Here is a 15,313-nt window from a genome sequence, read left to right as displayed (position 1 = left end):
TGGAGGAGTCAGATGGCTTACAGGGAGCACTCACTGACTCAGCTCTGCCTCATGGAGGATCTGTGTGCATCACAGTGGAATTTTGCCCCATAGTGTTTTCAATGTCGGATTTTCTTCCGAGTTATCTCCAGGTGAACTTGAACCTCCAATCTCTCAGCAGCCAACTGCAGTAACCATTTTCCACTACCCAGGGGGCCCTTGGCCGGGTTGTAGGTCCAGAGATATATGCTTGAAAAATAAGACAGTGTCCAGCCTGGGCCTTAGTATCTATCAGTGTTGGTTCTGTCTCATCGTAGGTCTCTCCAGACAGAACCTTATATAGGGATTCCAAGGAGCGGCTGGCGAGTTTGAATCACTGACCTTAAGGTTAGCAGTCCATTGCAGTAAGACCTCTCAATTTCAAAAGACAGTGACTAGCATGCAAAACATGATCTATGAATCTTATTTAAAAAAAAAAAAATAGCGTAACAAACTTGGGTGACAGGAAAGGCAGTTAAAAGGCCAAAGAAAAGTAAGGTGGGGGGAGGGAGAGAAGAACATGAATTAAAAAAAAAAAAGTATAACAAATAGCAAGAAGGAACTAATTATGGCTGCCAGATTTAGCAAATAAAAACACAGGAGACCCAATTAAGTGTGAATTTCAGATAAACAACAAATAATGGCAATATTGGGGACATACTCTAAATACTTATTGTTTATCTGAAATTCATGTTTTTCAAGGCCTTCTGTAATTTATCTGGCAACCCTGAAACTAATGCAACAACAATTCTCTTAATTACCTCAAAATGGGAAAAGGGAATAAACAAAGTGAAGGAAAATATGCAGGAGTATTTATTGATGCTTACAACATAATTGACAGTAAAGGCATCTGGACTCTAAATCCGGGCTTTTGAGTTAGAACAGTAATTGTTAAGAAGTTTGATTCTCCCTTGCACATCAGGAAAATGCATTCCTGAGGAGTGCTTGAAAACCTTCACCTGTGGGTGTGAGCCTCAGGGCCTCAGGGCAGAGCTCCGTGTGAACAGCAAGAGAGACCCCTAGAGGAATGGTCTAGACACTGCAACTAGCTGGGTGACTCCAGGAACCTCTGGTCTATTCCTCACCACAGAAACTTCCGGGCACTTCCTTTGTCTAGATTGGTCCACAGGATCCACCTGAGTAGGCAGAGAATGCACTAACTCTTGAGATTCTTTCATCTCAAATCTCTCCAGGCAGATCCTTCTAAAGGGAGCTAATTGGCACACATCTTCCTCAAGCTCTTACTCAGTTTAGAGCTTTCTTCTCCCCATTTGCTCTGTATTTTGCATTTCAGGATTTGTTAAACAAATGCATCTGAGCCCAGTGAACAGTCCTGGGCTTTCTTATTGAGACTTGCTGAGGCTGAAGGCTTTTTGCTCTCTGAGGAGAAATAAATAAATAAATAAATAATCCAACCAGTTGTCAGCCAAGTAGATTCAACTCATGGTGACCCCCTGTGTGCAGTGTAGAACGGTGCCTCATGGGGTTTTCAATGACTCGTTTTTTTGTAAGCAGATCACCAGGCCTTTTTTCAGAGGTACCTCTGGAAGGACTCTGTTCTGCTGGGGGAAAGAGACCCCACCTTCACATATATAAATATATTAAACCTTAAACAGGAGTAAAAACAAACATAGATACCCAGGTGAGGGAAATCACCAATTTGATGCCCTGATAAATTTCCAAAGTTCTACTACCTTCACTTGGTGACTTTATAGGGCGCACAGGGGAAAAAAGGAATCTCCTCCCACAACCATCGCTGGCAACAGCAATGTGTCACATACACATGTGGGGACTATGAAGCAGGGAGGGAATTATTACAGATAGGAAAACTTACGAAATATATGACTGTCTCTGAGGCTCTTGGGGTGTTTCATCTGTAGGGTCACAAACTGAATGCTCCAAAATGACCATGCCAAGGTGACCTCAAAACCATCTCTCCAGTCCCCTCCCCCTGCTCCTGCTATCTAGGAGCTATCTTGTTCTCCTATATTAGGTATGCATATGCTGGGAGATGCCGACAGTCCTTCTCCCACTTGTTGTTAGGTGTCATAGTGTCAGTACCGACTCATAGCGACCCTATGCACAACACAACAAAACACCGTCCGGTTCTGCACCAACCTCACAATCATTGCTAGGTTTGAACCCATTGCTGCTGCCACTGTACCAATCCATCTCGCTGGCGGTCTTCCTCTTTTTCTCTGACCTTCCACTTTACCAAACATGATATTTTTCTCCAGTGACTGGTCCTTCCTGACAGTATGTATGAAGTGTGAGAGACAAAGTATGGCCATCCTGGCCTCCAAGGAGCAATCTGGCTGTACTTCTTCCAACATGGATCTGTTTGTTCTTTTGGCAACCCATGGTCCTTTCAATATTCTCCTCCAACACCATAACTCAAATTCGTCAATTCTTTTATGGTTTTTCTTATTCACTATCCAACTCACACATGCACATGAGGTTATTGAAAATACCATGGCTTGGGTCAGGCGCACCTTAGTCTTCAAGCTGACATCTTCAACACTTTAAAAAGGGCTTGTGCAGCAGATTTGCCCAATGCAATGTTGTTGTTAAGTGCCGTCGAATCGATTCTGACCCTAGCAACCCAGTATAGGGTTTCCAAGGAGCAGCTGGTGAGCTTGAACCATCGACCTTTAAGTTCAAATGACTTTGCAGTCTGATGCATTAGCCCACAGCGCCACACCAGTACTCCGAATGCAATACGTCCTTTGATTTCTTGACTGCTGCTTCCTTGAGTGTTGATAGTTGATCCAAGAAGAATGAAGTCCTTGACAATTTCAATCTTTTCTCCGTTGATAAGAATGTTGTTTATTGGTCCAGTGGTGAGGATTTTTGTTTTCCTTACATTGAGATGTAATCCATACCGAAGGCTGTGCTCTTAAATCTTCATCAGTAAATGTTTTAAGTCCTCTTCACTTTCAGCAAGCAAGGTTTTTATCATCTGCATATCGCAGGTTGTAAATGAGTCTTCCTCCGATCCTGATGTCATGTTTTTCTTCATAGAAAGAACCCAGCTTCTCAGATGGAATACACAGAAATCACATAGACTACATCTATGGAATAGCTCCATATCATCAGCCAAAATAAGGCCAGGGGCAGACTGTGGAACAGACCATCAATTACTCATATGCAACTTCAGGCTGAAGTGGAAGAAAATTAAAACAAATCCACTAGAGCCAAAATATGACCTTGAATATATCCCACCTGAATTCAGAGATCATCTCAAGAACAGATTTGAAGCATTAGACACTTCTCCCACTATGCATGTGGAAACCCCTTTGCTCTCTAGGAGGAGACAGATAACACCTTTGACTCTCCTAGTTCTGCAAACCACCCTTAACTGCCCTTTCCCTTGGGAAGAAAAAGACCGAAGGCTCCACGCCTCTCAAGGTAAAACTTCGGGATCCAGCTGGTCACTACTTTTTTTTTTTTTTTTTATCACTTGGCACCTCTGTACTCAGAAGGTTTTTCCCTTCTGGACCTGAAACCCAACAAACAACATTACAACCAGGTGACCATTGAGGCAGCCATTGCAGAGTGTGCCAAGGAAAAGGAAGACCAGTGGGGGTGGGGGTGGGGGGGGAGGAGTTGCCTTAAATCCACTTTCAAATATATACTCAGTTTAGCCCTCAGAGAGGTGCACGAAGTGTTAAAGAAAACCGACACCTGAACACTTAAACCTGGGCCCTGGGCACAAGATGGAATCAAACTCTGCCTGGCTAGAGTTGTTCACAGTCAAAAAGTCTTCCGATTTCAAACTCTAAAGCAACTTCAATTGTGCCCACCTTTTGGTTAGTCATTGAGAGCTTAGCTCTGCATCACTGGGACTCCTCTCTGAGAAGTTGCTGTAGTTAAGTGCTGTCCAAGTCAGTTCTGACTCATAGCAACCCTATGTAGGATTTCTGAGGAACAGCTGTTGGGTTTGAACCAACAATCTTGTGGTTGGCAGTCCAGTGTTTATCCTACAGTACCACATCAGGACCCTCTCTGGGAAATAAGGGAACAAGGCAGCTAATTTTATTTTCTTTTCTGTACTGGAAAAAATGGAAGGTGTCTTTCTGGAGGCAGTGTGAGGAGCTGGGAAGGAAGGAGGGAGATTTAGCTGATTTTCTCTACAACCACACTCCAAAGTCAGGTGCATCAAGTCTACTGATTTCTGGCAACCCCATGTGAGTCAGGGCAAAACTGTACTCCATAGGGTTTTCAATGGGTGATTTTTGGAAGCAGATCACTAGGTCAAGCCTTAGTGTACTGTGAGAACTCAAAACAAAAGAATAACTTGGTCTCTTGAATGGCTGAGAATACGGCGGTCACACCGTATGTGTGTTGGTCCTTCTGTGGCTCAGTCCTGCCCGACCCCCATTGCATCCTGGGAGGTTAGGAATGACTGGGTGCATCTGGAGGAAATGAGCTCAGGCAGGATTGGGAGGAAGGCCCAGAGCCCAGCCAGCACAGAGGAGTGTGTCTTGTGCTGTCAGCACCGCTCTGACAAGGCTGAGAAGTTGTTTGGACGAGGAGACTGGTTGAGGGAAACAGGAGACTTTGTACCAACAGGACTGGTAGTGGATGTTGCTCCTGGCCCCCTAACGGTCTAGGGTCAGGGGAGGGCATCTGAGAGCAGTGGGGGAGCAGGTTCTGCCGCAGGGGCATCAGGTCCTCTCATGTTCCTGGTCAGGTTTTCTCTCTGGGTTCATAGCTTCCTAGAAAAGAACACAGATTCTTCATTCCCAGGTCAGTCTAGGACTTTCCTCATTCTCCTTCCACTGGGAACACCCCTGCCAGCATCAAGTAGCCATGGAAACTGGAAATCCCCATTTATAGCAAAAGCCAATTAGGGGTTCTCTTGATCATACAAGGCTACTTTGCTGTTCTGCAAATGGAGTTCTCCACTGGGAGATGATAAAAGAGAGTTTGAAATACAGTGTTGTTTATGAAACTTCTGTAACCACGTGGGTTTTCAGGAAGGCTATGGTGGAGTGCCTACCAGAATGCTGAGGACAGTTGCACAGACCACACACTACACAAGGCTACGGGGCTAAGAGACAGAAAGGACAGGCACTTCACAGACATTGTTATTTCTGTTATAGCTGAAATCAGGATACTATGATAATTTTCCAACAGCTGGCAGTCAAGTTCTCAATGAAGGGTCACTGTTTTCTTAGTGGCATAAGGCACAGGACTAGTGCTAACTCTGTGACCCAGGAAAGAGGAGATGGGGATAGAAAGGAGGCTGGGCCCATGGGGCCCCAAGGTCAGCACAACTGTCCAGGGCAAGACACAAGATAGGCCTCCAGGGCCACTGGGAATTCCATACCTCAGGGTAGCTGTACTCCTGGATCAGGTTGGGATGACACCTGTAAGTGACCCATGTCATCTCAGGAACAGACAACAAAGGGAAGTCAAGTGGGCAGTGGGCAGACCTGGATGAGAGAAGTCATGTGAGGAGAGATGAGACAAAAGAAGGAGACAGAAGACCTGAGTTCTAAGCTCTATCTCTACCTGCTGTGTGACCTTGAGCAAGTCACTTGGCCTCTGTGTGTACCTGGAGGCAGGCCCCACCTTGGAGAACTGCTGGGATGTGAATTTGCATATTCTTAGATACTCATATCATTTTCAAATTTGACCATGTCGTTCAGCTGCTTAAACTCTGTGATGAGCCTCCAGCACCACAGTTGAAGTCAAACCTTGTTACTATGGAACCCAACCCAGCTGGACCTAGTTCCATCTCCAAGTGCACTTCAGGCCTCTACCTATCGCCATCCTTGTAACTGAGGTTAACGGCTTCCACAGACTTTGCTGTTTTCTGGCTCTGTGACATTGTGTTTGAGGAGGATTTATCAAAAACTATGTTGATGGTAGCTAAAAATAGAAATAACCTGGAGTCCTGGTATGGTGCTGTGGGTTAATGCACTGGACTGCAGAATTGTTTGAACTGCAAGGTCGGCAGTTCAAGCCCACCAGCTGCTCCTTGGAAACCCTAAACAGGGTCGCTATGGATGGGAACCTACTTAAGGGCACTTAACAACAACAATAATAACAAGCACTCATCAGGAGGGGATTGATTAAATAAACAATGGCATATTCATACCAATGGAATATTATGGGATCATTACAAACTTAATAGATTTATATTTATTTGACATTGTAATGAATGATGAGTATATATTTAGTTCTGGTAGCATAGTGGTTACAAATCAGGCTGCTAATCTTAAGGTCAGCAGCTCGAAACGACCAGCTGTTTCATGGGAGAAAGATGAGGCTTTCTGCTCCTGTAAAGATTTACAGCCTCAGAAACCCTGTACAGGGTCGCTATGAGTCAGAACCAACTCCATGGCACAAAACCACCACCACCATGTATTTAGCTACAAAGCAGGTTACACATTAATTAATATGTGGTGGTGATATGCCACTGAACCAGTTCCAACTCATAGTGACCCTGCAGTGGATTTCCAAGGCTGTAAATGTTCAGGAGTAGAAAGCCTCATCTGTCTCCCTCGACTGGTAGATTCGAACTACTGAGCTTGTGGTTATCAGCTTAGCTCATAGTCAGTTACACTACCAGGGCTCCTTATTACTACATAATATATGATATGATGTCCATAAATGCGTGCTGTGTATGTGAGCACCCATGGGAAAATATAGAAAGCTGTACACCAAAATATTAACAGCTGAACAGTATGGTTTCTGGTAGTTTTTATTTTCTTATGTTTTTCTAAATTTTTGTTTTTGTAATCAGAAAAAGCAATAAGATTGCGCATACTAAAAAGAACGCAGGTATAAAACTTAAAAACATACTAATGGTGCTTTTAATGGTGCTGTAGGATAAGCACTGTACTGCTAACCTCAAGGTCAGTGGTTCAAATTCACCAGCTACTCCTCAGAAACCCGATATAGGGTTGCTTTGAGTCGGAACTGACTCAACAGCATTTAACAATAGCCATGTCTCTTCAAGTGGCACTTGTATTGGGCTATCATCTAGGGCTCACCGGACCTAGAGTCACAAAGTTGGTGACTTGTTTCTTTGTACCCTTTTTTTATGCATTCCTCTGTGCTCTTCTCTTAGGAGAATCCACTTGGGGCCCCCCGCCCCATCCCCGATGTCCCACACAGGTCTGGGTACTAGTCATAAAAACCTGACATGCCTTGTCACCCAGAATTACACAGGATGCCTGAATATTCAGTTTCTCATCTAAGCTCCAGGTACCCATGGGATTAAGGCAGGGCACATGTTATTACGTAGATAGGAAACCAGGACTCCCATAAAGTAAATAAGGGTTGGAAACTGATTTCGGACTCCCTTTCCTGTGCTCTTTCTATCCAGGAAGACTTACCCCTTAGTGTTTAACATCAAGATACTGGCCACAGACAACCTGGATTGGGATCCTGGCTCTGCCACCTACCAATTGTGTGCTATTGGACCTGTTTCTTAACCTCACTATGCTCAGTACTTGGTTGCTAACCGAAAGGCCAGCAGTTCGAATCCACCAGCCACTCTGTGAGAGAAATACATTGCAGTCTGCTTCTGTAAAGATGACAGACTTGGAAATCCTATGGGGCAGTCCTACTCATAGTGTCGTATAAGGTCGCTGTGAGTGTGAGTCATCAACTAAGTGGCAATGGGCTTGGTTTTAAAATGTTTACTTATTATATTCATATTTGAATAGGGGGAATTCCATAGTAACTCAAAGGAAAAGCTTTCTAACGATGGAAATATGGAGAATCTGATAGAAATCAGGAGGATTTGGGGGCAGATAGGCTTCTTGTTTTGGTAGCCTATAAGTAGTCTCTCAGTATGTCTCTCCACTCTGAAATCAGTTACACAATTCCAAGTCTTCTGAGAGAATAGTACATTGAGTGTAATTGCTGGTCCCAGAATGAAACGGCACAGAGCAGAATTGATGGGATTAGAGATTTGATTCTATCTAGAGGCTCCTTGGAAGAAAGGTCTGGCAATCTACTTCAGAAAAACCAGACACTGAAAACCCTATGTGCACAGCTCTACTCTGACACACATAGGGTTGTCATGAGTTGGAACTGACTTGACAGCAACTGGTTTTTAAATAGCTGATGATGAATAAAATAAAAATCAGAGTATAAACGTGAACATCTGATTTTAAAATACACATATGTTAATTCATATATGACATCTACTGTGCAGCTATTAGTCTAATCCCTCTCTTCTTTGCCGGCAAGGTTATCAGATGGGGCCCAGGACTTTGCCTCAGACTAGCCCATGGATGTGACAGTGTCTCTTGTTTTGGTTTGAAAGGAAAAGGGCAGATTTGTCTTTTCTCTGGATCACTCCCCACTCTCCATCCCTAAATTTTATAAGTTTGTTTTTTCTTCTCCATTATCTGGCCTTGCAGTCCCTGGGTGGTATAAATGTTAATGTACTTGGTTACTAGCTAGATGGTGGTAGTTCCGTGCACCCAGAATTGCCTTGGAAGAAAAGCCTGGTGATCGTGTTCTGAAACACCCACCACTGAAAATCCTACAGAGTACAGTTCTACTCTGACACACATGGAGTTCCCATGAGTAGGAGTCACCGCCACTGCAACTGGTCACCTGGCCTTTGAAGCTCAAAGTAATGGATTTGGAATTGCACAAGATCATTCAATGGTAAATGGCCTCTAGTCACTTTCATAATCTCTCGTATAATGGAAAGCCAAAGATAAGCACATGCCTGGTGCAGGATGTGTGACCCAATGACAACAGCACTTCCCACAGTTTATGAGTGTTATTCTATTTCTTTATGAAGCACCTTCACACCTAGAAGTTCATTAGCCAAGGTAGCTCCAGCTGAAATGTATCGTTCCCAGCACTCTGATGTAATGGAAAGAGCTGGCCCTGGAACCAAGAGACCTGAGTTAGGGCCTGGCTCTCCCATATGATGTTCAGTGCCCGCAGTCATAAGAGATCTGTTAAAGTCCCATGAACAGAGGTAGAAACTCAACAGTCCGGACCGTTCTGGGGCTAGAGACCAGGGAACAAAGTAAGAATAATCCCCTACTGCATTAATCCTATGGCCCCCCCCCACCCCCCCACACACACCAGGGACCTCTCACTATCCACTGGGTCCTGCACCTTCTCTGCCCATCCTTTACTCCAGAAAGAGACACCTGCGTCTGTCCACTTCCTGCATCTGCCCTGAAAATCACCTATCTACCATCCTACTTCCCACCACCCACCAAGTACCTACTTGCCCAGACTCTGAAGTGAGCCTTTGGCTCCCAGGTGACTCTTTGACCATCATTCTTTCAAACACATGTCTCCCCAGGACCCCAGCAGGGACAGGAACAACTGGGAAGAATGTTGCCTAGAGTGATTTAGGGATCTTTCTGATTAATAAAGGCTTGAAGCAAATTCAATAACAGCATGGGTCTGTTCTATTCAGAGAGCATGTTGGTAATTCAGTGAAATAAGCGTACACCATACCAACTAATTAACTAAAACACAATTTAAACCCTTCCCAATAATATGTGATTGCAATAAAGTTTAAATCATTTGGACAAAATGCATAATTTATGCTCAAGCTCAAATAATAAGCTCAAAATTACCTGGCTTGATTTGCTTTTGAGGCTGGCAGTTTGAATTTGTGAGTATGCGCGTATGTGTGTCTGTAACTTCATTAACAATGTTCAGTATAAAATTGAGATTTGTTTTAGGTGAGGTTCCAAGTTTATCAGATTAGTATGCTTATCCTTATCTTTGGTCTAAAGGTCAATTTGGGATAAACTCTTGAAAGTCGGGGATCAAGTTTAGTTATCCCCAGAGTTAGTAGAACACCTGGTATTTATTTAGTAGGTGCACAAAAAATGTTACCTGATTAAATCAATGGCAATATTATAGAGTCAAAGAGCTATAAGAAGCAGACCTCCACGGATTAGGGCTTTTAATTTAAGTTTGCATCAGTTTGGAGTTCTACTTGTTGAGGGTCATGAACCTATCCACCTGTCTAGTTTGATTTTTAAGTACGGTTTCTGTTCAGAAGCTGAAAGGTAAAAAATTAACATCTGGGGGTATTACAGATCCACAACACCTACTAATCTACATATCCTACCCTCTGCTAAACAATGTACATAGTTGATTTCCTTTTACCCTCATAACAACTTGTGAGTTGGTATCAGCCCCAGTTTATGGATCAGAAAACAGAGGCTCAAAAAGACCAAGCGTCCTAACCATGATCACTGAGCCAGAAGGTGGCAGTATAAGGTTTTTATGCCAGGTGTGTCTTATTTCAAAATCCAAACTCCTAAACCCCCACCTCATACTGATTCCTGCTTTGCTCCTGGAAACCCTTCTGAAAACCATTCCCTGTGGAACTTAGGAAACATTGGTCACACTCACTGCTCTCTGCCACTTGATTTTTTGCATCGTAGATGTCTTGAGAAGCCTTTCCTAGTGCCATTTGTCTTTTGTTTGCTCTTCTTGAACATCTTGGTCACCCAGTTTGAGTCTTCAGCAGGGATCTCCCTGGAAGGAGATGAAATGGAGGTTTGTTAACAGTCTGTCCCGTGCAGTGACATCACTAGGGAGCTGTGGGGGTGCATATTGTACCGGGTGACACCAAATGATTGTCTTTACATTTTTTATTTAGTATGTTGTTTGTTGTTGTTATGTACCGTGGGGTCAGTTCCAACTCATAGTGACCCTGTACAGGGTTTCTGAGGCTGTAGATCTTTATGGGAGCAGAAATCCTCATCTTTCTCCCACAGAACAGCTGGTAGTTTCGAACTGCTGACCCTGAGGTTCACAGCCCGATTTGTAACCACTATGCTACCAGAGCTCCTTTTTATTTAGTACAACCTGTAGTTAATTATAACAACAAAATCATTTCTCATAAGACCAGCTTACAGGCATCAATAAACCGACAAGGCTAAAACTCCATGCTAATTTTCTTTTTGAACCTTCTAATGTGCTCTGTAGGACAAGCACTGGACTGCTAACTGAGCAGTCAGTGGTTCATACCCACTAGCTTCTCCTTGGAAACCCTATACAGGATGGTCCGTATGAGTCAGGACCAACTCAAGGGCATTTAACAGTAACAACGTGCGCTATTAGTGAACCTATGTCACTAATTTTCTTGAGAATAAAGTAGTAATAAAGAATAAGAAGGAAATAATATTTTAAATGGTTCCTACTCAGTTACTAATGATGTAACTAATAATGCTGTAATTCAATGTAAAAAGATTTCACAAAACTATTTTGTTAGTATTCATATGATCTAAGAAATACTATGTTTAAGCAATTTACAGCTATCTTTGTCACATGTTATTAAAATGGATTAAAATGGGTCATAACTGTTATTAAGGATTCTGTATAGTCTGACACAGGAAGAGGTCCATGGGGGGAAGGTGACACCAACCCTGGAGACACTGGTCCCGTGTCCGTGATGTAAGTCCCTGCTCCATCTCAGAAGGCAGACACATCAGTGCTGCGGTGCTCAACCCTAGATGAGCATCAAAGTTCCTAGAGGACCTTTTTATTTTAATAATCAATGAATATCTAAGTAACATCATGCCAACCAATCAACTGAAACTCAATTAAACTTTTTTATAGTAATATATATAAATGCAATAACACTTAAATTAAGTGACCAAAATGCGTAATTTATGCCTCAGCTTAACATCATTAAATTTATACAAACCCTTTAAACAGTTTTATAGTAAAATGTACACTTTATGTGGGAAGCAGGTATATTTTAATATATTTGATGTGCTGTGAAGTGGGAATGTCTCAGGTCTTCCTCTCCCAGTTCCTGCAATTCCCGCCTCACAGAAATCTGGCCACTACCAGAATCATCCCAAGGCACGAGGGATAGGGTGGCAGGGAGGAGTACCACACATTTCTTCTTGTCTAACCCTTTGGTCTCCATGGGAGAAAGATACTCCCTTAAAGATTTGCAGTCTTGGAAGCCCAAAAGGAATAGTTCAATTCTGCCCTACACGAGTCAGAACCGACTCGGTAGTAGTGGTTTGGTTTGGGTTTTGAATCTTCTGGCCAAGGAGGGACCCTCTGATCCTCTGCTGGTACCTTACATTGGCTAACCCAACTGGTATCCAATAATTCAGTCTCCAGGGAACTGAAAAAAGTACAGTTCTTCAGGCCTTTTCATAATTACTTTAAAGATAATAATGGATTATAGGCATACCCTGGAGAGACTGTAGATTCAATTCTAGACCAATGCAGTAAAGTGATTATCACAGTAAAGTGGATGGCACAAACATTTTGGTTTCCCAGTACATGTAAAAGTTATGTTTACGCTATGCTATAGCCTATTAGGAGTCCTGGTGTGGCGCTGTGGGTTAATGCACCAGACTGCAAAGCCATTTGAACTGCAAGGTCAGTGGTTCAAACTCACCAGCTACTCCTCGAAAACCCTATATAGAGTCACTGTGGGTCAGAGCCAACTCAATGGCACTTAACAACAACATGGTCTATTAAGGAGTCCTAGTTTGATGCTGTAGGATAGCACTGGGCTAATCACAAGCAGTCCTGATGTGGCATTGTGGGTTAAGGCATTGAACTGCAATGTTGGTTTGAAATGCAAGGTCAGTGGTTCAAGCTCACCAGCCACTTCTTGAAAGCCCTATACAGGGTCGCTATGAGTCAGAACAACAGCCATCACAAGGTAGGCAGTCCAAACCCACCAGGTGCTCCTCAGAAACCCTGTATGGGGTCACTATGAGTCGGAATTGACTCGATGGCACAAAACAACCACATAGTCTATTAAGCAGTCTTGGTGTGGCACTGTAGGATAAGCACTGGATTGCTAACCAAAAGGTCAGTGGTTCAAATCTGCCAACTGCTCCTCGGAAACCCTATACAGCATCACTATGAGTCAGAACTGACTTGATGGCACTTAACAACAACAACAAAGTCTAGTAAGAAGCCCTGGTAGTACAGTGGGTTAAGCATTTGCGTTACTAACAGAAAGGTCAGCAGTTCAAACCCATCAGTTGTTCCATGGGAGGAAGATGAGGCAATCTGCTTCTATAAAGAATTACAGGCCAGAAGCCTCGTGGAGAAGTTCTGCTCTGTTTTATTGGGTCGCTATGAGTCAAGGAGCTCTGGTGGTGTAGTGGTTATGAATCGGGCTGTGAACTGCAAGGTCAGCAGTTTGAAACTACCAGCTGTTCCGCGGGAGAAAGATGAGGCTTTCTGCTCCTGTAAAGATTTACAGCCTTGGAAACCCTATACAGGGTCACTAATGAGTTGGAACCGACTCCACAGCACACATCAACAACAACAATGAGCCAATCAATTCGATGGCACTGGGGTTTTGGTTATAGTCTATTAAACATGTAAAAGCAATATAAAGCAGTTGGAATTATTGTGAGAATTACCAAAACATGACATAGAAACACAACGTGAGCACTTGCTATGGAAAAATTGTGCCGGTAGATTTGCTTGGCACAAGTTTGACACAAGTCTTCAGTTTGTAAAACAACACACTATCTACAAAGTGCAGTAAAATGTGTATGTTCTAGACCCCAGACAACTGATGTGCCTTATAAGAAAGATGGAGTCCTGGTGTGGTGTTGTAGGATAAGCACTAGACTACAGGCCGGGTTAAACCTCAAGGTCTGTGGTTCAAATCTACCAACTGCTTCTTGGAAACTCTATACAGTGTCGCTGTGAATTGGAACCGACTCAACAACAACAACAACGTAAGAAAGATTCTCTAGGAATAATCTCTGACATAGAAATATTAGAGGTCTTATGCGGGAAGGAGCCCTGGTGGTTCAGTGAGTAAGCACTTGGCTGCTAACTGAAAGGTAGCAATTTGAATCCACCAGCCGCTGCACGGAAGAAAGGTGTGACAGTCTGTTTCTATAAGATTGTTGTTAAGTTTGTGCCCTGGGAGGCACAAAGAGTTAATCACTCAACTATTAACTGAAAGGTTGGTGGTGCAGACTCACTCAGAGGTATCCTGGAAGAAAGGGCTGGTCATGTGCTTCTGAAAAGTGACAACCTCAAAAACCCTATTGAGTGCAGTTCAACTATGGTCATGTAGCATAGATGGGGGTGGCAATGAGTTCTGACAACTGGTATTTTTATATTGTTGTTGTTAGGAGTCCTGCTGTGGCGCTGTGGGTTAATGAGCTGGACTGCAAAATCCTTTGAACTGTAAGATTGGCGATTCAAGCTCACCAACCGCTCCTTGGAAACCCTATACAGGTTCGCTATGGGTAGGAACTGACTCAACAGCACTTAACAACAATTGTTGTTGGTACCAACTCATAGTGACCCTATGCACAACAGTACAAAACACTGCCTGGTCTTGTGCCAACCTTATAATTGTTGCTACGTTTGAGCTCTTTGCTGCTGCCACTGTGTGAATCCATCTCACTGGGGTCTTCTTCCTCTTTTTCTCCAACCCTCCACTTTACCCAACATGATATCCTTCTCCAGGGACTGGTCCCTCATGATAATATGTTTGAAGTATGAGAGACGAAATCTGGCTAGTCTGGCTTCCAAGGATGATTCTGGCTGTACTTCTTCCAACATAGATTTATTTGTTCTTTTAGCAGTCCATAGTACTTTTAATGTTCTCCTCCAACACCGCAACTCAAATGCATCAATTCTTCTATGGTCTTCTCCATTCACTGTCCAACTCTCACATGCATATGAGGTTATTGAAAATACCATGGTCTGGGTCAGACACACCTTAGTCCTCAAACTTTGCTCTTGAACACTTTACAGAGATCTTGAACAGCAATTTGCCCAATGCAATATGTCGTTTGGTTTCTTGACTGCTGTTTCCATGAGTGTTGATGGTTGATCTGAGCAAAATGAAGTCTTTGACAACTTCAATCTTCTCTCCATTGATATGGATGTTGTTGATTGATCCAGTGGTGAGGATTTTTGTTTTTTAACATTGAGGTGCAACCCACACCAAAGGCTATGGTCTTTGATCTTCATCAGTACGTATTTTAAGTCCTTTTCGTTTTCAGTAGGCAAGAGTACATCATTTGCATATTGAATGTTAATGAGTTTTCCTCCAATCCTGATGTCACATTTTTTCTTCATACAATCCAGTTTCTTGGATTTTGTGCTCAGCATACAAATTGAACAAGTATGGTGAAAGAATACAACCCTGGCACACACATTTCCTTATTATAAACCATTCAGTGTTCCCTTGTTCTGTTTAAACAACTGCCTCTTGGTCTATGTACAGGTTTCTCATGAGCACAATTAAGTGCTTCAGAATACTCATTCTCCTCAGTGTTGTCCATAGCTTATCATGATCCAGATAATCAAAAGCCTTTGTGTA

At 43.1% G+C, this 15,313-nt stretch overlaps 1 protein-coding gene across 1 annotated transcript in view; it reads right to left on the bottom strand.

Moving 5' to 3' along the window:
- Positions 1-10,379: 10,379 nt before the first annotated feature.
- Positions 10,380-15,313, bottom strand: part of PNPLA1 (patatin-like phospholipase domain containing 1) — a 56,141-nt gene continuing 51,207 nt past the window's right edge. The window contains exon 8 of the mRNA XM_006860569.1: positions 10,380-10,509. Coding sequence (XP_006860631.1) covers positions 10,380-10,509 — 130 coding nt within the window. The remainder of the gene's footprint in view (positions 10,510-15,313) is intronic.

Source organism: Chrysochloris asiatica, unplaced genomic scaffold (assembly GCF_000296735.1).
Source record: "Chrysochloris asiatica unplaced genomic scaffold, ChrAsi1.0 scaffold00038, whole genome shotgun sequence".
Taxonomy (NCBI): domain Eukaryota; kingdom Metazoa; phylum Chordata; class Mammalia; order Afrosoricida; family Chrysochloridae; genus Chrysochloris; species Chrysochloris asiatica.
The sequence above is the reverse complement of the archived record's forward strand: the minus strand, read 5'-3'. Positions and strand labels throughout refer to the sequence as shown.